Source organism: Odontesthes bonariensis, chromosome 5 (genome assembly GCF_027942865.1).
Source record: "Odontesthes bonariensis isolate fOdoBon6 chromosome 5, fOdoBon6.hap1, whole genome shotgun sequence".
NCBI classification, from domain to species: domain Eukaryota; kingdom Metazoa; phylum Chordata; class Actinopteri; order Atheriniformes; family Atherinopsidae; genus Odontesthes; species Odontesthes bonariensis.
Genome location: NC_134510.1, coordinates 10,337,788 through 10,359,941, shown reverse-complemented (window position 1 = coordinate 10,359,941; position 22,154 = coordinate 10,337,788). Strand labels below are relative to the sequence as shown.

The 22,154-nt window shown below is 41.9% G+C and overlaps 1 protein-coding gene across 1 annotated transcript in view; it reads left to right on the top strand.

The window, feature by feature from the left end:
- The first annotated feature begins 2,506 nt into the window (after positions 1-2,506).
- The window catches only part of me1 (malic enzyme 1, NADP(+)-dependent, cytosolic), an 87,440-nt gene continuing 67,792 nt past the window's right edge, over positions 2,507-22,154 (top strand). Inside the window, exon 1 of the mRNA XM_075464889.1 lies at positions 2,507-2,763. Coding sequence (XP_075321004.1) covers positions 2,635-2,763 — 129 coding nt within the window. The 5' untranslated portion in view covers positions 2,507-2,634. The remainder of the gene's footprint in view (positions 2,764-22,154) is intronic.

The window sequence follows — 22,154 nt, the reverse complement described above, 5'->3', positions numbered from 1 at the left end:
TGCAAATTAATGTGTTCTTTTCTGTGGCATGTCATCTTCTAACAAGTTTACTTTAGTGAAGGCTATAAGTAAATGTAACTGTCAATAATTTATGAATATCTACATGTAAAAGGTCATTCTTAGCTTATTTTATTTCCCACACCCCTTCATTCATTAAAGCCTTTAATATACACTTGGTTTCTAAACACTGGTCCTGAGGCACAGGAAGGACTATTTCATTTCCAGCTGGACACAGTGATAGCTTGACTTAAGAGCTTTTGAATAAAAACAACCATTAACACATCACAAGCGGAACCACACACTTTATTGACAATAGTAATCACATTTTTAGAGCCTGACTGTTCTCTCTCGGTTTCACGACAAACACATTAAACACTACAGCCAGGTGGATGGCTTCCTCGGCAACATCCAGCTGTTTCACTGCTGTGATCACCTTCAATGGGTGGGCCGATGGTGTTTCCCAAACTCCCGTGCATTCCTCCCACCATCCCACTGCCAACTGGCGTCCCGCCTGAATGTCTAAAATAACTTCCAGCCGCCCGATATGGAAACACAAGGCAGATGTTTGTCGTCCAGATTAGTTATTCAAGCACAGTAAGAAAGCCTGATGAACATGGTGGTTTGGACTGTGAATCCGTATATGGAAACACTTTGGCTAGACACACTGATCAGTATCAAACACACAGCTCCCAGCACTTCTTTTTCAACATCTCTTGGCTGGCACATAGCAGTTTGTTAATCAGGAAATAATACTGTATCCATTTGATCATTTGTTTCAAGGTTTGGATGTTATGCCTACACAATATATATATATATATATATATATATATATATATATATATATATATATATATATATGTATGTACTTGTACTTCTTCAGTGAATAAAAGTGGGTGTTTGGCACCCACTTTTATTTGAAATAGGTTGAAAGGTTGAAATACCTATAAGTGATTTCACTCTCTCTTTTTTTTTTCCCCAAACATTGTCTGTCTGGATTACATCATGACTGTTTACTATTACAGAGGTCAGTCAGGTTCATCCATTTGGCAGCAGACGGAGTTGGATTTGATGACCAAGTGGTCCGCCACAAGTATCAGGCCATGTCTGTGACACCATACGAGCTTACGATTACATATTTGGATTTGTCAGGCGACAGGACAGTTCTCCCCTGACCCTCATCCTAACAGGGAGGAGAAGCAGTGCTCCTTCTTTTCAAGAGTTTTTACTGTCACGTGTGGACGCATCAACAAAGAAAAACACTAAATCGTGCCTGTTTTTAATGTGGCGCAGTCCGAGGGCCTGAAGATCACAGATCATGGCTGGTTGTCATTTGTATGCATTTCGCACAAAGACATCTCCAGATTCTCTTGATAATTTAGGGATTTTATGAACAGTGGATGATGAAATTGTTTTATTTTAATTTGAATGTACTAAGCGTAGGTTGGTTCACATTTGTCCAGGAAGAGTTCTCAATACTACTCCAGTCTGTTACATCACATCGCATCAGGATCCAAGGGTAGATTTTTTTTTTCATCGTTTTGGTCATTCCAGATTCCACTTATGGTTTTCCAGACAGGCTTGAATTAACTTCATCAGTGTGGCCATCTTTATGCCTTCAGCATGCGTGAAACCCGCAACATAAAATCTGATTCTAGTCATGCAGCATCCAGAGTTTAACCTCCCTTTTATCTTACTGTTACACGCAATGGCGCTCAGAGCAGTTGACTGGCATAGAAAACCATTCAAAAGGATGAATTATTCATAAAATAGTACGAAACATATGAGTGTAAATGGATGAGATTCTGCACACGTCCCCGGTGAGTCAGAATTTCAACACCTGGACAAACCAGTCAGCTCTCAGGAGACGGCTGTGAACAAGTAGCTGTGACCTCATCAACATGAGATGGATGGAATGGGGGGTAAATAACCTTTCTTCCACTCCTAAAATGCCAGGGTATTCCTGTCAGTGTTCCTTTATGTCTAATGTTGCAACTGTCCCTCTGTAACAGTGCGCAGGTTGGCCTTGGCCTCAGATATACTCTCTCCTGACACTTTAGACTCACCGTGTCATGAAATGATCTTTGCTACAGTGTGTTAGTGACTAAAGCCATGACTCATCAGAAAATATCTAAAACGTACATGGCGTGAAGCTTTCAATAAAGACCTATTTTGCTCTTGGGAATGCCTAAATGCTTCTTACTGTGAAAGAGGCATTTACTTTAGCTTACTTTACTTGTTGTCTACTACACTCACTGCAAATGCAAATCTCCCATAAACTGCTGTGGCTCCCATCACAATCATTTGCTGTTTACTGTCATTTTTGGAGTTGTTACTGTTTCTGCAGGCTGAAATGATACAAGCAATTTCAGGTTTAAAGTCACTGAACGGCGCGTTCCGTTTTGTGTCCGTTACTGTTTTGTAATTATGTACCTGTTAGGTCACAGGTACAAACTGTCACTTCGCTCACACGCTGACCTTCAGTGAGTAACAGTGAAACAGCTTCACCGATAAGGACACTCAGACTCTTCTTAAAGTCCGGGACAGACGCGGGATCAGAGCACCGCGGCAGGACCTGCGCATCCACAACACTTCACCACAGTCGTTCTATTTAAAGAGGCAACAACCGGCAACAACATGCCACACGGGCTGGTCAGACGGGAGTCGGTGGAAACAGAGATGTATAAGTCCGAAGACAAACGGAAAACTTTCGTTTTCACCAAGAAGAAGGGCTACGATGTTACCCGAAACCCCCACCTGAACAAAGTGAGTGCACATTGTGCATATATGCGGGTTTTCCGCTTTTGTTTCAATGAACGACGAGGGTCGAAAGTAAGCTGCTGCCTTCAGGTACTGCAGGAAATATTTCCATTCTGGCTAAACCCTAACGGTCATCCTTAAATAGCAACATGTCAGAGGCAACGCGGTGGCAACATGCTGTAATACCTCTTGTCTCGGGGTTTAGCTAACTTTCAGAGGGTGTCAGTGCTCAACGCTTTGTAGTTTCAAACCCACAACAACGTTTTGCCGGTATATGACAAGAGTCAGTGCTAATATAAAGTTTACAACTAGCTAATACTCGAAGTGACGTTCTTCTTTGACTCACTACACAAGCAACAACAACAACAACAACAACAACAACAAAACCAAACGTTTGCTAAATGAGTCATGTTTCAGTTTGATTAGTCTCCCTTTCATTCAACGTCACATAAGCCAGGACGTTAAGGTATCAGCTTTGGACTTTAGGTTATATTTAGAATTTAAAGAGACCCGGCGCTGCTGCCACACAGACAGACGGGGGCCTTTGTTTACACTGAAGTGTTACGGCTTTTTAGTGACAGCAGCGGGGCAGTAATAATGCACTGTAGTGTAAAATGGATGAGTAACACAAGCCTACAAGCTGTAGCACAGGCTCAAGTGGTTATCTAAAGCATGTTTTTGTTATCTTTTCTCACGGTCAAAAAGAGGAACAGGGTCCTGCTGTTGCTGAGCAACTTCCTTGTGAATCACAAGACACAGGCCTGACTTTGCATGTTATTGCTGAACAAATAGCCTGTCTAACAAAAATAGACTGTAATAAAATAATAGATATTTGCTGTTGAATTTGCCTGGTGGTTTTATTCTCTTGCATTCCATAACTGCATCACAGACAATGAGTGTCTGACAGCCTTCTGAGCCTTTCTAGTGTTTTCTCCTGGTTTTGTGGCGTGATGGGGCCCCAGAGGTCAAGCTGTGGCAACACACAGGGTCTCTGTCCATGGTGCTGACTGACCCTCAAAACAACTGGCGTAACTCAGGGTCATTCCTATGTGAAAGGTGTCCTCAAAACACTGCTGCTTTTTGTTGATGTCGGGCTAATTTTAGAACCCTTGTTCAGTCTGTTCTTACCCCTGAGCTGTTTTTCAGGCCTCTTGTTGGTCACACGTGTTTCTTTGTTGGAAACTACAGCAGTAAATGAATGACTTTTTTTTATTCTCAGATTGGATATCATAAACTAAATTCACAGTGCGTTTTCACGGTGGAAGCTGCCCAGAGCTGATAAAGGCTGCAGTCAGTTTACTGCAGTTTCTGGAGCTGCCAATCTGTCAGCTGATAAGTCAGATAGTGGATTTCAAAAGAGGCCATTATCTGTGAGGTGGTGGCTGTACAGAGACTTGTTTGTTAATGCTCTGTTCACGAGAGCACCAAATGCTGTACGTCAGTCCTGTGTGTAAATGTGAGTGTGGAATTGTAGACTGAGGCGAGGTGTTAATACATAGACGCATGGGTCGTAAAAGATGAACATTAAAGAGTGAATTTTGTGAGTTGAATCATTTCTATGAATATCCCGCCAATATAAATGTAACAAAAACTAACTTTGACTTTAACTTTACTTTGAATCTACTTAAACGTTGGAACATATTTGGTCAAATGAAACCACAGCTTAACTGGAAAGAACTGCATACATTTTTATAGTGTGTCATGCTTATTGGGGAGGTTTCTTTTGGACCGGGCTACAGTGTAAGCAGCAACAGATTCTGTTCTTGCAGAACAAATGTCGCAACATCCTCTCTAACGGCAAGTAAGTATATTGACACCAATATCTCATTCTTTGCTTAACAGCGGCACATCCTGAAAAGCTTACTTGCAAAAGTAACATGGCTGCTGCGTCACACCTTACACGCCATTGTGTTCGCAATCTAATTTCCATCTCTGTCCTTTTCTAACTGTTCTGATTTGAAATATATACAGTATATATTTTCAAACCTTCTCCTCAGGAAAAGAGGAAGACGGTTTGTCATAGAGGACAATCTGGAGGCCTACTGCTCAGGCACTTAGTCCACTAAACTGTTTACATCTCATTTTACACCTTGGGGCCCTGAATGGACCCAGTGCACAACTGGGCTCTGACAGAGGGCTGCACAGGGTGGCCAAAATTCATGTAGAAGCCAGCCAGTGAGGGGGCGTTGCATTATATTTTGTCTGTTTTAATCAAGCTGGACCTCAGACATTAAAAGCTCCTTTAATCATAGATTGAAGCATCACAGAAAGACTTAAAATGTCTGTTTTAAAACAATTTCTCTCCTACAATGTTTATTTACTGCTTTTTCCCTTCTCCAATTTTTCCTTTGGAGTGGTGTGAAGAGTGAATGTTACAAGAGCCTCAGCCCTTTGTTCTTCCTTTTACAAGGTGGCTTTTCATCTCCCTTTCAAGCTGCTTGTCCTAAATGAGCTCACAGTTTGCGTTGTTGCTCTGTTTTGGGAGAAATTGTGGTTTAATAAGATTGATCATGCGAGCGCAAAAGCTTTTATTAGGGAACAGCGGAGGAGCCTGCTGTGCCCGTTTCTGCTGAGCACAGTTTGTTCAGTAAATAATATTGCGAGAAAAGTACATCTCTAATTTGTATTTCGAGTGGATAACCAGGACACAAATTGCAGCTGGCGGTTGCACCTGATGAACTTGAATGCTTTCATCAGTCGGCCAAAGTGACCCCCAAACACAGGCTTCCTCAGACACACGCACGTAGGAGCAACGGCAGTGAAAAAGGTTTCTTATGCAGCCAGGTGAACCCTTCACTGTCGGACCTATACATGAACCGAGGGTAAGGAAATTGGAGGAGAAGGTAGGAAATGACTGCTAAGCGCGTTATTGGCCAGGCACAGGCAGGCTCTTGTGGCGCAGGCAGTGGCACATTGTTGCCCTCCTCCTGATTTCAGCAAGCCCTGTGGATGAGGTGTGTTTACCTTTCTCAGCCGGTCCACTTTACCTCTGACGGGGGCCAGTCACAGCACAACCTGCTAATTGATGCTGAGGGATGCAGCGCTGAAAGCAGCCTGTCCTCACATCGACAGGCTTCAATTTCCCTCTAATCTCTCTGCATGTGCGTGTGTGCCCACGCTGCAGATGTCTGGACGCACGGCCTCACCTTGCTCCCCCTCCCCCTTCCTCCACGGTGGAACCGGATATTATAGGTGTGTTTTGTGTGCGCTCGCAATGCAATAAAGAGATGAAGTGGGGTGCGAGGTGCAGAAAGGGTTCTCTGTGATGCTGAGCAGAGCGTTGGCCTCACTTCACAGAAGTCCTCTGTCTCTCTGCTTGATCACATCTTAATGAGGCATCTGTGTGCATCTCGGCTCTCAGTACGTCCCTCTGATGCTGGTTCCGCCTGCTGCTGCCTTGAAAAACAACAACAAGCTCCTAAAAAAAACCCTCTCAACGCCCAGTCTGGGATGCAGTTTCACCTCAAACACTCAACTGGGCTGTCGGTGTGCCAGCGCCCAACAGATGTCCATTCACTGGATCCGCTGAGGAGGTGAAGGGGACTGCAACAAGTGCAGTCAGTCGCAAAGGCTGTGGAGAATGAAAAACCGCAGCTTTTTTTGCTGAACGCTTTCACAGCAATTGTCTGCCGGCCACATTTTTATCTGTTAACAGACAAAACACAACAAGCTTTAATCAATGGATACAAGACTCACAAAGCCTTGCATTTAAATGCAGTGGGCCGCTGAGTGAAAAACGATGCTGTCAATCATCCTTTTAGTGCTAAATCCCACTAAAAGTCACGGTAATCCCCTTGATTAAATAGTGATGTTTTGTTTATTGAGGTCTGTAAAATCACAAACACTATGCACCATTTGAGCCCAGAGTAAAATGGGGAGCTCACGTCCAAGCAGCTTTGCAATGGGATGCCCCGTTTGAAACCGCAGGCTCCATACATGACATTGCAAGATGAAACACTAAAATTAAGACTATTTGTTTCTGGCGAGCAGAATATCCTGCTAGGCACTGAAGATGTGCTGGTATGCCAAATGGCGGCAGTCCTGATAACCCTGTGTAGCAACTGGAAGTCATTAGGTACTCATGTCTCGGATTTACTTTGGTTTGGCTGCCTCACTCAGAAACTTTTGCTCACAAAAGTCATCAAGTTTGCAGCTTCATTGAACTGAGACTGACATAAACACTTAGCAACAAACAAAATGGGGAAAAAAAAAAAAGGTAATTGGATGTGGAAATATGAATGTTCTTGTGCGGTTCTAAAATTTTCCTCTTTGGGGCAAGTGTCACGTCTTTTTGGTTGCAAAACAGTCATTAATCCAAGTTTTCATGTGAAACACATTGCACGGCAGCCAATCTGTGCCTTCGTAGACCTGGTGAGGTTTGTTAGATGCACGCACCTGAACAAAATCCTGCCATAATCATCCAGATGGTGATAAAATGAGCATGCGTGTATTTTTGCCAATTCTACTTGTATCTTAGAGTCCTTTCAGAATTGCTCTGACAGCATGAAAATGAGGACTGAATTTGTTTTCTGCTGTCATGACTTATAAAAGTTTAGTGCTGACACGTGTCTGCGTTGGATAAGCAACGCAGCGATCTCTTGTTTGTGCTGCGAGCCGAGGTTCCCATAGACTTTGGTAGTCTTTTTTTATTTATCACTGGAAACTTCCTGGCCGTTTTTCCACTGTGCAATCAACATGGCATATCCAAGAGGAAATCCTCTGTTTGTGATGACAGAGGAGTGGTTTTAAAGTAAAGAATATCTTAAGCGTGTCTCAACTTGACAAAGAGCAGGAACAAACAACGAGGACTTAATGATTCCGCCTATGACAAATGATGAGTTTTATCCCATAAATCCCTAAAGGGGTGAATGTTACACTTTTTTTTTTCCTGTTCTTGGTTTGAGCACCTGTGATGAAACCCAGTTTCTCTCAGGGATCAATGTAGTATCTTTGATTCCGATGATGCCAAATGCACTTTGAGGATTGACAATATATTTTTTCATGACAAACTGTTCAAGGCAAATACTTCCAGCCCATAACTTCCCATAAAGCAGATCGTTACACATCGTCCTTAATTTTGGGCAAATATATAGGCCTTAATGTAATAGTTGGTAAGCTTTAGGGTGCTTGTAGGCTCATTTTTGAGCTTGCGTCAATCAATTTTGTCCACGTGGAATATCTAATAGAAAAATATCCTGACTTATATTGGATTGATTGTTTATTTGGACATTCATGTTTTTAATTAGGTATGGTGGTGATTGTGAAAACTCAAATATTTCAGTCACTGCCATTATCAGGTCAAAAAAAGTGGATAAGTCTTGATATCTATGAATAAGAATGGAATACCTCTGAATTAATGACATTCCCTTCAGTTCAAATTAGTGTGTGGAGTTTGCATGTTCTCTCTTGGTACCTCGGCTTCCTCCCAGAGTCTAAAAACATGCATTAAGTGGTTATTCTAAATTGACAGCGGGAGCACATGTGTGCATGCATGGCTGTTTGTCTCGGTGTTGGCCCTGCGATGTACAAGATGTACCCTGCCTCTCACTCGGTGGCAGCTAGAAAAGGCTCCCACCCGCCTACAGTCCCAAACAGGATGCATTAAGTATGGAGAATAGATGGATGGTGTTCTGCTTCTTTAGCTCTCCACACGGACTGTTTACGTACAGTAATTGTGGCAGGAGTGGTGGCATGTAAGAATGCAAATGTTCACAGATTGATTGCAAACAGCTTTCAAACCTTCAAACAAGACCCTTACATTATTTGAAAGTTAAGTCGAATTTGATTTTAAGATAGGTTTGCAGCAGTACTACTTAAAATTTTCTATTTTGTGTCCAGTCTGTATGTGTGTGTGTGTGTGTGTGTATTACAGTCTGATCAGAGATGTGTGACAGCTGTTGTGTGAGATTGAACACGATGATGTCGGCAGTCAGATTACTAGTAGGGCTGGGCAACGATTAAAATTTTTAATCTAATTAATCTATTTTAGCATTTAGTTTTATTTTAAATGTACTGCCATATGCCACTGAAAGTGCCATAACATTTGTTGTGCAAACACACTTTTAACATCAGCATTTTTATGTAGAAGCCTCGCTCCACTGTCTGTTTCGTTGAATGACTTGCTGGTATCAGTTGTGTGTTTTGCCTTTAAGTGATATTTTAGACTGGAACTACTACGCTGAGAAGACAATTCAACTTGCCAGTGTTTACAGGTGACTTTGTTTCTGTCGACTCCGCCATCTGGAAGAACTTTAAAATGAAAATGGCCGAGTAAAAGTTCCGTACCCTTCTCCATGTTTGGTGGATCCGCCAATTATTTTCTTTTCCGGTTCCGCAGCAGACAGCAACAGACTTTTACAAAATAAAAGCCTATAAAACAGGGTGGTCTGTGGCGCCCCATGTACAAGGGGCTATAGTCTCGCTGCAGCTGGCTCCGGTTCTACTCCCGCATCGGACGGCCCTTTGCTGCATGTTGTTCCACCTCTCTCTGCCCCCTGCTTCCTGTCTCTTTGAACTTTCCTATCCATGAAAGGCACAAAAGCCCCCCCCAATTTTTTTTTAAATTTAAAAAAATAAAAATGAAAAAAAAAATAAAACATGTCTTTAATTTGCAATAAAATATTTATCTGCGTTAAATAATTGATGCGTTAACACGATAATAACGAGTTAACTCGCCCAGCCCTAATTACAAGCCTTTGTGTAACTGAGCAGTGAAAATGTTCAGGTCTCATGGAGAACAGCTGCACTCATCAATCCGCCTCACTAGGTGGACTGGAGAGCTCCGTGCATATGTGTCTATCACAGATGTGCGTGTATCTAGGCTGTCCCAGGTGTGGCCAGGTGTTTCAGGTTGACCGCACGCATTGCTAGTGACCAGACATTCCTCTGATAGACTGGAGTGGATCGACGAGACAGATAGAAAATGCACCCTCGTTCCATTCCAGTGGCCAACCTGCTAACCTGAGCTGTACATGCACTCACACACACATGCATATTTTGTCAACCTGCAGCCATGTGGGTGCTTTCTATTAGTGTTTTCTTCAGGGGTGGTTCAAATAAACTGAGTGTAATTTGATCAGACTTGTCACAGAATTGTCTGTGCCCACACACTCTTATCTGATGCTGCGTTTATTCAGCAGCAGGTTCTCAAAGAAAATTGTAAAATTGGTCCTCATTCATGTGAATACAACGGAGAAACCATTAGTGTGTCCCAGACAGAAAGAGGGACACTGTCTGAAGCTCATCACCTGCGTATGAAGCTCATCCCAAGCGTCCCTCTTCTTTCAGCCTATCGTCTTGCCCCCCTCTCCACTTCAATGCTGCTTTTGTCTGTTGTATTCAAGTAGTGAAGCTCTTGTCAAGGCTTAACAAAGATACATCACAGAGAATTTAAAGGTAGTTTTAGAGTTCTGCAGCATGTTAATGTGTGAGCATTATGTGCAATGTTATTTTCCAAGGCAGTAGATATGGTCATAGTTATAAATGAGACTGTGCAGACTGACCCTGCAGTCAAAAGGTTGAAATTCTTACACAGAATCAATTCATTCTAATGTAGTCACTCTGATCACTGGATTTGGTCTAAAGGGCAAAACTGAACATGCTGAGGTAAAATTTTATGAACTTTCTTTCAAGGAAAGGCAGAGTTCAAAAGTCTGGAAGCTATGAGTCTCGTGTAAGTGCTTTACAATACAGGGTTGGTTTGCAGATGTCTGTCCATAGTTTGTCTTTTGGATAGACTGAACCTTTTCAGACATGTGATATGTGACATTGCTGGATTCATTCATCTTCTAAAGCAATAGCATTGTATCAGTTAGACATGGGTCACTTTGGCCATTTTTGCACTGGTTAACATTTAGCTTTTGAGTGCAATGAGAATGTGCAATGGCTTTGTGGTTCTCATTGGTATTTATCGACTGCAGCCCTGATCCGTATCGATGGGAACACGACACCCCTGGTTATTTTTACTGAAAAGAAAATCTTCCTGTCTCTCCTGTACTGCAGGGAAGCGGTTGTACAGCACACATGAGGCCGCATGTGATGCAGAATTAGGCTGTAGAAATATTTTGCTTTACAGCATGATGAGAATAGCAGTTTAGGCTCCTTATTGCGTTGATATGAGTACCGTATGTATCTGTATGTATCTGTATGTATCTGTACGTATCCACTATACCAAGGAGTGAGCAGAAAGCAGTATACAGGTCAACAGAAAAGTTAAACTGTCAACAGCACACCCTCACTTGCACAGTGGCAGCAAATGCTCCAGAATATTCTCTGACACGCTTATACATTGTCTCATCCGCTTTTGTGCCGGAGATTTTACTGTAGGGCTGGGTGGAAAATCTCTGCAGAACTTCTGGAGCAAACATCTCTAGAACATTTCAGGACTCACTTTTGCTTGACAGAAGGATCAGCTGTGTCATCTTACACGGAGGCTCTGAAACTGACAGCAATAAGACATCCAGAACAAAGGGGGCAGCTGAAAAGCAAACTATTTCTTTAAATGGAGAGCTGTTTTCAACAGACCATGTGCTACAGCCTTTCTGTTGACAGTGTTACAGCTTCCTTCAGCTTTTTTTTTAAAACAGCGGTGATGTTGACTTAGTAAAGTCCCTCTCTTTCGTGGCCTTTTCACAGCACATTAACAGGGCCAGCTGCACTGTGGGTGCCCGTTCGGACACTGTCAATGGTATAACTGAGGTTACAGAGGTGAGAGAGGATAGCACCACAAGATATCCACAGAGAGGTAGAAATATCTGTCTTATCATTGCAGCTTTTGACTTGTTTGTTGGCCTGTGTCTGGGACTATGATTACCCTCAGTTGTGTTCTTTTGTTTTTCTTTACTGATGGACTCTTTCGACACCTCTTTCGACATGCACGGTATCTGGGTTGTTGCCACAGTTAGATGACTGTTACTGACATCCATAGAGACAGACGAGGCTGTCCCTACCTGTACTTTCACCTGAACATGGCCAGTGATTGCCCAAGCACCAAAAGCCAAAAATGTATATTTTGATGTAGGGCCTCAGAAATGGCTGATAGACTTGTAAATCTTACTGGCAACACTCCTAAGGCTCCTAAGGGACCTGGACTGTGTAGGATGAAAAGGGTCGCCTCAAGGGAACTGTCTGCTGCCTCCACCCACTTTAAGGCTGCCCTCCCTAAGTCAACAGCAGCTCGGTTTTCAAGGCTGTTTGACCAATAATCTGTGCATTCACAAGTTGACACTTCTTGATTTAAGGAGCCCTGAGCCGGCATATTTTCTTGAGATGAGGAATTTAGGAAGATTCATTGGTTGGGCTTAGAAGTCAGTGTTGCTAGGTGGAGGTCATGACTCATGAAGTGAGAAGTGAATTAGACACAGTTTCGCTGCTCACTGAGTGCAGATTTGGTCAAGCGACCTGGTGCTGAAGTCGATTTTGAAAGGTTTTAAGAAAAAAAAAAAAAAAAAATGCAAGTAAAGCCAAAGGAACTGATGGACAAAACTTAAAGTATTTCTTGTCGCTTCACGCTGTTGGCAAATCCTTAGTTTCACCAGCATTTCTGCCTTGTTTGCTGAAGGTGAAATATTACACATATAATAAAGCTATAAAAGATATTAAGACTATACAAACATGCAAATTTAAATAACCTGCCTCAAAGCAGAGCCTGCAAGGAATAGATTTTTTTTCGATTAAATCCGATTCGATTAAATTCGATTAAATTTCGATTATAGCATTTCATTGACTCACACACACAACAGTTTTGCAGTGAAAAACTGTGCCAACATGAAAAAGCTTTACTTTTACTGCTACACTCGATGGTGTGCTTTGTTAGCATAAAAGCTAACACTGTTTACGTGGAGATGAAAGCACTTTTACTGCAGTAATATCATACTTCAGTCACTGTCATTTATAGTATTCCACTTGTAGAGCTTTGTGTGATATTTGAAATTCATGCGAGATTGGACGGTGTATCAAGTGAGGTGTTATATGATATTCTGTATACAGTCACAGTTCTCTCACGACATGTTGCATCACCATAACAATTCACATTAGCATGACACGCATTCAGTGGTTGCATTAAATCTGATGGTTGATGACAGCAGGTAAATAGAAAATAATTTTTCTACGTAATTAAGCTCATAGAACAATCAGCGTCATGCTCGTGAATGTTCAGTTGCTCTATAGGAACAGGGTAGTTGTCATTACACGAGAAAAACGTGATGTTTACTTACTGAGGACGCTTACAGCTTGGTCACTGCTGTTGGTCAGAAGAGAAGCTGCACCACCTCACACAATTCCCTCTGGAGTTACAGTTTTCTCAGAACAACTTGTCATTTATCATAAACATGTCCAGTTGGGGTGCTATGCATGAAAAATAAAAACATATATGAATGAACATTTACAGTTAACATGCACCGAGCCAATGCATTCCCATTCCACATGAGTCACATGTTACATATCCTGCTCCTGGAATGGCAGCTGGGATGTGCATGCATATATTTGTCAAAGACAAGCAGTTAGATTTTAGTTCATTGCCAAACATGAGAGAGTCCCATTCCTACCTTCATCACTCTTCATTTAGCTGTAGGCATTAGTTTCCTCATTACCTCTATCGGACAGCATTATTAGCCCCGTTGTGTAGAAATGTTTAGAAAGAAAACACCAGTTATCTCACTGATGAATGTCTTTGGCTCTCTGACCACAGTTTGACTCCTAAATGACCACATTTCTTTTAGGAATGAGAGTGCGCATGCAGGCCTTACACGGCACATTTGTTGGGAGGTATTCAATGGGAAAAGCTTAGTCAGGCTCCGAGATCCTGAGGGGAGATGGATGGGAGACGATGTACGCTCTTTTTCTTCCTCCTGAGAGGAAGGGATGGATTTAAAGGGCTTTATTACCAGGGCAATCCTCTTGAACCCTGCTATGGCTGCTACTTTAGCAGGAAACAGATGGGGGGCGGGGGGGGGGGGGGGTGGCATCTGGCCTTTGCCACAGGCTTTGGACACAATAGAGAAACCTGCTGCGGCAGCTTGCCTCACACTGTAGACAAGCATATGCAAAAAAAGAGAGCATACATGGACAAAAAGTGTCACAGAGATTCAAACCTTTAAATTTACTCCATATTGTGTGTTTTTAATTTAGTGGAATCTGGCCTTATTATTATGAATATTATATTTTTTTTACAGATGTAAATTAAGATTAGCTATTGTGAGATATTCACTGTAAAAACTCTTGGAGACTTGGAGTCGTTTTATGAGGCATTGTGTGGTCTTATCGCTGACATTGTTTCTGATCCGCTACAACAGCCACTTTATGCGTTTCATAAGACCTACACATTCCCAAAGCTTTTTATGGAGGATGGACAAAGGGAGAATGTAAAGATTAGAAATGGACTGTAAATTCTAACCATCCTGTAGCAAACACCCTACAATACCAGATGTGAGAGTCAAAGCGGTGACTCATGATCGGTTTTAAATGTAACATGTTTGTACAGGCCTGCATTAATGTAAGTAAAAAAAAAAAAGAATTGCTGTGGAATTACATGCACATGTTTTAAAACTTAGTATTTTCAAAATTCAGGGGTTATAAATTGCACAATGACAATGTTATAGTAGGCAATTCTTTTGTATGGAGCAGTGTCACGTTACAAGAAATACGAAACGCAAACAGTGACAATGCATATTTTACTAACCCTGACCATGCATTTAGTAACTAATCAAAACCATGTACATTAGTTCTAACCCTAACCATTTACAGTTGAGAGAAAAGTCAAAATCGAATTAATGACCAGTATGACTGATGAAAATGTACTGGAAGATGCAATTAGATTTTTGGGATCTCTTACATGAATGTCAGGGGTTCAGAGTCATCCACCGTGCCTCTTTTTTTTTGGTCCTAATTAACGGTGTTAGCAGTTGACATAATTATGTCACAAGCATCACCGTCATGACGATGGACAGGAGCTGGGACATCAGCAGCAGCGCAACAAAAGCTATTGCAGCAGAAAACAAAAAAAGGGATTGGAACCGGCTTTGCAAATATTTATGTTGATGCTGTTATCTTAACACAGCGTCATCATGTGATAACAAGTTCATTTGTCTTGTTTTTCTAAGGAAAATTGCCTTTTTTTTTTCTAGATCATGACACATACAGACCCAAGAGCTCGAAAAAATGAGTAGTTCTTCTGTTAACACCTAATTGTATTATTCATTATTGCTGTCATGACAGTTTGGGAAGATTAACATGAGGTCAGGTCATCCATACTGAATTCTGTTTGCTGCTCTGAGTTTAGTAAACATTTATATAAACCAGCTCTGCCCATCAGATCTGCTCATCACTGTTTGCAGAGTTGGGAAAACAAGCTTCATTAGGCATAATTACCTAAAAATATATAAACCCATTATCTTGGGAAAAAACCATCATTGTTATCTTGGAATAATAACATAATTATCCCGTCACCCCTATAAAATAAGTGAGCTTACTTATCTCGAGAGGATGATGTTAAAAGAATTTCATCATAGCCCCTCTAGGCTTTTGTTGCGGTGAAACATTTTTCAGATCTTTATTGTGAAATTTTAACACCTTGAACTGTGTACCAGTGTTGATCTTTTACAATCCAGCATGACATTGCATTATAAGAGAAAAATGTAAGTGTTTTTAAATAACTTTATTCAACTTTGACGAGTATACGCATGGCCTGTTTTGAGCAGAGACTGTGTAAACTGATATGCTGTTTTCCACACTTTAGTTCCAGAGACGGGCTGCATGTTGGTGTGGTGGTTAGCACTGTCACCTCACAGCAAGAGGGTTCCAGGTTCGGTTCCCGGCTGGGGCCTTTCAGTTTGCATGTTCTCCGTATGTTTGCGTTGGTTCCCAAAAACATGCACGTTAGGTTGATTGGTGGCTCTAAATTGTCCCCAGGAGTGAGTTTGAGCATGCATGGTTGTTTGTCTCTGTGTGGCCCTGTGATGGACTGGCGTATCTGTCCGGGGTGTACCCCGCCTCTCACCCAATGACAGCTGGGATAGACAGCCTTCAACGTAGTCTAGATCAGCCTGAAGTAAGCTCTGGAGCATTTCAGGATTCCCCTCAGTATGCCAAGTGGACACATGCTGCTGTTGTTTTTCTCTCACACACATGCAGATTCGTTCACATGCATCCAGGCAAATAAGTATGCACATAAAAACTCCTTTACAACCGGTTTTGCAAAGTTTTCCAGACATCAACGCTACACCTGTAAGCACGAGGCCGAGCAGGTAAATAAACCTCGAGTTCTCTCTGCATACAAATAGGACTGTTTTAGACATTTTTGGTCTTTTTTGTTTATTGTCAGGATTTATGTTTCCCCTCAAAGAGAAAAAGACGCATCTCGGAACCTCTCTGTCACGCCTAAGCCTCTAACTTTCCAACTCTTCTCCCGTCTTCTGGTTGTTGATACTAACTGTTTAACTGGCACATACGTCAAACCCAACAGGCTTTTGACACATTGTGTGCATTCGCCAACATTTAAATCCATGTTGGTAACCATTTGTTACACAATCTGGCTTCCAGTGAAACTTGTTCCGCCTGCTGGGCTAAAAAAACTCGACATGCTTTTCTGGCTCCACTTTTAGAGGCACCTGTGATTGAGCTTTTTCATCCCCAGGATGTCCCTGCAGGTAAAAAAAAAAAAACAGCCAGGACTGTGAGAGGTTTATGTTTATTTGTGGATAGTGGGTCAGAGAATGTCACACAGCTGAATGGGGAAGTGATGAACACAGTGTACTGGCAGGAGAACTGTTTGGTTGGCTGAGGTCAGGTTCCTCGCTGATGGGTCCAAATTGCTGTTGTGCTAAAGTAATCTTGTGACTTAACCTGTACTAACTTAATGACTCTACAGTCTGTGTGGACAGAATGAATTCTCCTTTGCAAAGGGTTTTAGATGTGGAGGGCCAGTATAGTAAAAACTTGGATTCAGTGATAATTACTAACTGTATGTTGTGAAACTTAAGTGGCCACAGAATGCACATACTGTTGTAACATTAAAGGTTTATAACGTATGTGAAGCCAAACAAGGGTGGACTGAGGGAAAAAATGTGTACTCTCATTTTAAACTTTACCCTAATCCGAGCAGTTTCCAAATCCATGCGTTCATCCATTTATAACATTAGAATAACAAGCCTCATTTAAGGTTATGAATCATTATATATAATATAATTATATATAATCAGTTACCATGCCTACCAACACATTGCCTGCAACTGGCACAAATGCATAGAAAGGCAGATTTCTTGCTTGTCCCATTTTGATGACACTGATGTCTTTTAGAGTGGAATTAGATGTTTAGTTTACATGAGATGATCAAACTCTCACACCCAAAGCACAAATCATAACCCTGGGGCTCTTATACACCAAACTGACATGAAGAAGCAGTGGCAACGAGAGTCCTCCTGCTGGCTGCTCCTCGCATCATCAGCATCTGAACAAAGAAAATAACACATTATCACAGCATTTGCTCTGTGTCCAACAGAGCTGGTCTCCCTTTGATTGGTGATTATCAGTTTTTTTTTAACTCCACATGGCCACTTTGTTGAAAAAAAAATGAAGAATCGAAGATGACAAATGTGAAGAGACTGCTTGAGATCTGTTAAAGTTGGCTCTCTGTCCTCACTTCCACCTCCCTCCTTGTGCATTCTTTCGCAAAGTCAAAAAGGTGAAATGGCTGAAAAAAAGACACTGACATGCAGGACATGTCTGACAGCCGATTGTTGGTTTGGTGTGTAAGGGCCAACGAGTTATGCACAGAAAAAGCAAAGAGGTACCATAAAGAAAAAAAGCATCGCTCTTTTTTTCAAAATGCCAGTTGACATGCATTAAACAGACGGGGGTCCAAAAACAAGCCTCTTTAAATGGATCAATTTTTTAAAACAAAATGAAAAACTCATTGGAACTCATTGGAACTAAAAGAAAAAAAGATAAGAAATTCACCAGCACTTTTTAAAAAGAACTGGTTTATTTTATGTCCAATTTATGGTGATTTAGAAATAACAAACAAAAAGAACCAATCACCATGATATCGTGAGCACACCATATGCTAAAGCCTGGTTAGAATCAGTCTGCGGTGTGGTACAGAGACACAGCTTAGCTCAAATTTCTCTGAGGGGTATATAAGGGGCTGCTCTGCACAGCAGGATAACTGTTTCAGGATAAATGGCTTTCTAATATTGCTGCTGTTTCCATTTGATTGATGATGTCTATGGAATTTATATAGTGCAGGATGTCTGCTATGGCCATTAAGAGCAACGAGTGCAGTGATGCCATCGGACCTGCCTGCTCAAAAAGTGTGGACCCGACATGTAGCTGACACTTGCAGAATTTCAATCCAAGAGCGTTTCGCACGCGGACCCTTTATAGGTGTACAACTGAAATGACCCGACTCTGATCCTGATACCTCCCAGAGCCTGAGATACTTCCCATTCAACAGATACAAGAGGCGCAAACGCATACCTTCTCCCTCTCGTGTACTTTCTAAGAAACGAGAGTGGAGATGGACAGACGGAGAGAATTTATGAGTAAAAAGGACCAATGATTCTGGGGGAGCCTGGAGAGTGTTTAAAGGGACGGGCCATTTGTTTCAGCATTAGGATCATTATTTGTGTTGGACAATAACCAGCCCAGTGCTCACCACGATTTGGATTCACAGGAGCTATGTTTCGCTGTTTCAAAAGAGGGCGAGCATGAATGCTCACTTGCACAGAGTGGCATGAAAGAATGCATTCATTTTTTCCCCCCTCTTCTTTTATCACTCGTCCAACACACACTTAACCACTTATTCTATTATAAAATGTGAGAGCACCTGAGAACACAGCACACGTCACCGAACTGTCGGCTGCCCCCGCTGTGCACAGGAAACGTGTAAAGACTACACGACGGAGGCCTAACACCTGTTTTCATTCTCTTTCTTTCAGTCTCTTTAAGAGTGGGACAAGAATTTGAGGGCCAACACCAATATTTTGAAAGAAGCTGCCAATAAGAAATACTCATCATAAAAAAGAAAAGGATTCTTCCTTGATACTACAGATTCTCAACCGTGGGTAGACCAAGTACTACTTGTGTAATTTCCAGGGAATCTCTGAAAGATTGGGGAGCAGCTAAAGAAATTTGAAGTATATATTTTTCAATTTATAAACAATAATTGACATCTTCAACATATTTCCATTGTATATCCACACATTGACCCGGCTGCGACTCCTGAGCGTGTCACTACCCGCACAAAGAAAACCTACATGGAAAGCTCATCAGAAGAAGAACTTTCCTGACCTTCCCTGTCCTCAATACAAATTTCGGTGCCAGAAGTTAGCGAACGAAAACATAAATACTTATTCTGGAAGCAAGAAATGGGGAATGATGATGTAAAGATGAAACTTTTTGGCCACGTTGATCAAGGTATGGATTTTCATGAAAAGAACACCTTTTTAACTGTTATGCACAGGGGAGATTTAATCATGCTTATGGATTTGTGCCAAATAACAATTTGCTGGTACAAGAAATAATGGGTTCAATTAAAAACCAGCTAAATCTAGAGGCAAGCATGAGACTATTTATAAAATCCACATTGCATTACTTCCAGAAGCTCAAACTGCAGGGTTTGGAAATCTCTTCTTAAAAGAACAATGCACAGAAGATGATCCGGTGGTCTCGCAGAAAGAGAACCCTTTTTTGAAGGTAGAATGGTAGAAAAAGCCTCAAAACAAGACCTAAACGGCTCCTTTGCTGCTACAAAAATGTTTGCAAGTTGGGATACTTGTCAAGAATACGTTCTATCATCTTTTATATTTAGAAGCTGTAAAAAATTTAAATAAAAGAAGCAGGAAAAATGAAATTTTAAAATTCACATTGTCAGAGGTTTTGGCCAAAGGTTTGCCTGCCGCTATAGTTAGTGCTGTTATGTGACATCATGAAGTTTAAATAAACACAGATACTTCATCTACAGGGCTGCGAGTGTCTGCCTACACAAGGCTGAAAATCACTGTTATGCTATTTAACAACAAGGTGGAAGCTTTCAGATGTGAATCATTGTAGAAGTAAGCCCAGTTCTAATCGCCACACCCTTCTCTTTGTCTCTTTCCCGAGGCCTCTTCGGCCCGTCCTCACAGTCACTCCATCACACTCCTGCTTCCTTGCTCGAACACTTGTCACCCCTCCAAAGATGGCATAATAGAAACAGGAATTGTCATGATTTGCAGTAATATTGGAGGGAGATTTCCAAGCCCCCTCTAAACACAGATACAGCTCCCCCCCAGTGTGGGAGGAACACCTGTGAGGGTTCTGCAGGAGTCTGGTAAACCCTCACTCCAAGGTTCTGGTATGTTTTTAACCTCCAGCAGAACTCTCTTGGGACTTTTCCTTTCACAAGCATCTATCAACTGCTGATTCTCGAGAAATCTCTGGATATTTTCAGTAAACTTGCATTTTTTGTATGTTTGTACAGACACCAGAAACTCTGAGAAATTGTAGCACTGAAAGGGTTGTTTTAACCAAGTTTTCTTTCTGTTTTACATCACTTCGCCTTCTGTTCCTGTGCTACCGGTGGTGGCCCCACTTGACAACCCTAAACACACAGAAATATAGACAACACAGGTGCTCCCCATGAGGACAAGGGCATCATGCTTTTATTATGCTGAGATGTCATTTCTAACAGGACAAACTAAAGCCTGTTTACCGATTGGTTCACATAAGTCAGGAAGGTGCTGCGTCAGTGGACCATCTTGAAGTCCTCATAGTCAAAATGAGCAGAGTCAGGTCAATGTGTTTAAGCTTTTTTTTTTTTGCTCGTCAGCAATATCACTTACTTCCTTACAGAATGAAAGAAATATGCTCATCTGGAGGTGGTTATTTTAGTTCAGTCAAATTTCTTAAACAGGTGCATCTGTATATCAAATCTAAAAAAACGTCTGAAAGGTGCATTTGTCCACATGTCCAAAACGCAGTAGGGTGACAATCTGTGGTGAGAAAATGTGGGATCATTACAACGTGTGAAGTAAGGAGATGACGAATGTCCGTGTCATAATGCAGCAAGATGTGAGCTGCATCTCTTTAGGGAATTGGGTAACGGAAAGAAAGGTAAATACACTTTTGGATATTGTGTTGAGCTGCAGCCACGTTTTGCGGTGTGGGCAGACAGGGATTTCTAATCCTCTTCTGACTACTTCCGTGCACTAGCTAAATGGTTAATTCCACCTACTGAGCTCTAAGTGGCTGTGACTTGTCAGTGAGCACAACATCAAACCTATTTAGATAATTAAACAAATCTGAGAGAGCTTATTACAAATGCTCTAAAAAAAAAAAAAAAAAAAAGCAGATTCTGAATAAATCTGAGAAGCAAAACAGATCACGACAGAGTGGTAAATCCCTGCATGTCAGCAGAAACAAATCTACTTGCATGTTAGGGTTAGTCATGTGGAAAGTATTCTCCATAGTTTGCTGATAGTGTGGATATATTTTTACGTCTAATCAGACCGGATTTGTATGGCTGACAGAGCTGCACGATGGGTCTTTTTCTGTCCTTTTTCTCTACGTGGCAGCCCCAGAGAGAGGCTGAGCTCAGTGTGGTGGTGGTGGTGAGTGAGTGCTTTGGGAGTTTTGCTGTTATATAACAATCCTGGTCAGCTGGCTGATGAAGAACTTGGGGATATGTGAGTATTGCCCATTATATCCAGTGAACCAGTTGCCACACCAGCCAGACGCCAGCGGCCTGATCAGTCTGTTTTTGACCTCATAGAAGCACTCCAGCCTCTTGCTTTTCTTTTTTTTCCTCTTTCCGACTCTTTTCTTTTTTTAATGCCATTCCTCCCCGCATCACTTTTCTCATCTAATCCGAGCTATGATAACTGTGGGATAAATCTGTCATTCCACTGCAATATCATTCTCTTACCCACAACAGCTGTTTTTACAGTGTCTAGACACACATGCCGCTGTTGATAAAACAAGAGGACGGCCCGGTGCGCCGTTGGACAATGAGACATCATGGGGTGTGGTTCCTCTTTTGCTGCAGGCTTAAATGGACTCGCCGCTTACATTTTTTCCCCTCCAAATTAGAGTTTAATGGAGCTTTATGTGCAGTATGTGTGTGTTCTCAGGAAGCATCAGGGAGTGTACCTGTGAGTGCATCTTCTCTGCGTGAATAAGCCCTGGCATGGCTGTGTGTGTTTATGAATCTTAACCTATTTCGGCTCTAACATGTAATCTGTTCTTGCATTGTGTGTGTACAGTATGTTTGGTCATGCGTGCGTGCGTGTGTATTTGTAAAAACTGCTGCGGTGATGGAGGCACGGAGGCAAATGACTCACTCTTTCCTCCAGCTGTTCGCCAGAGCCTCCCCCAGTGCGGGTCACCGTCGGCCAACCCAGTGAACTCATCAGGAGGCTTCCTGT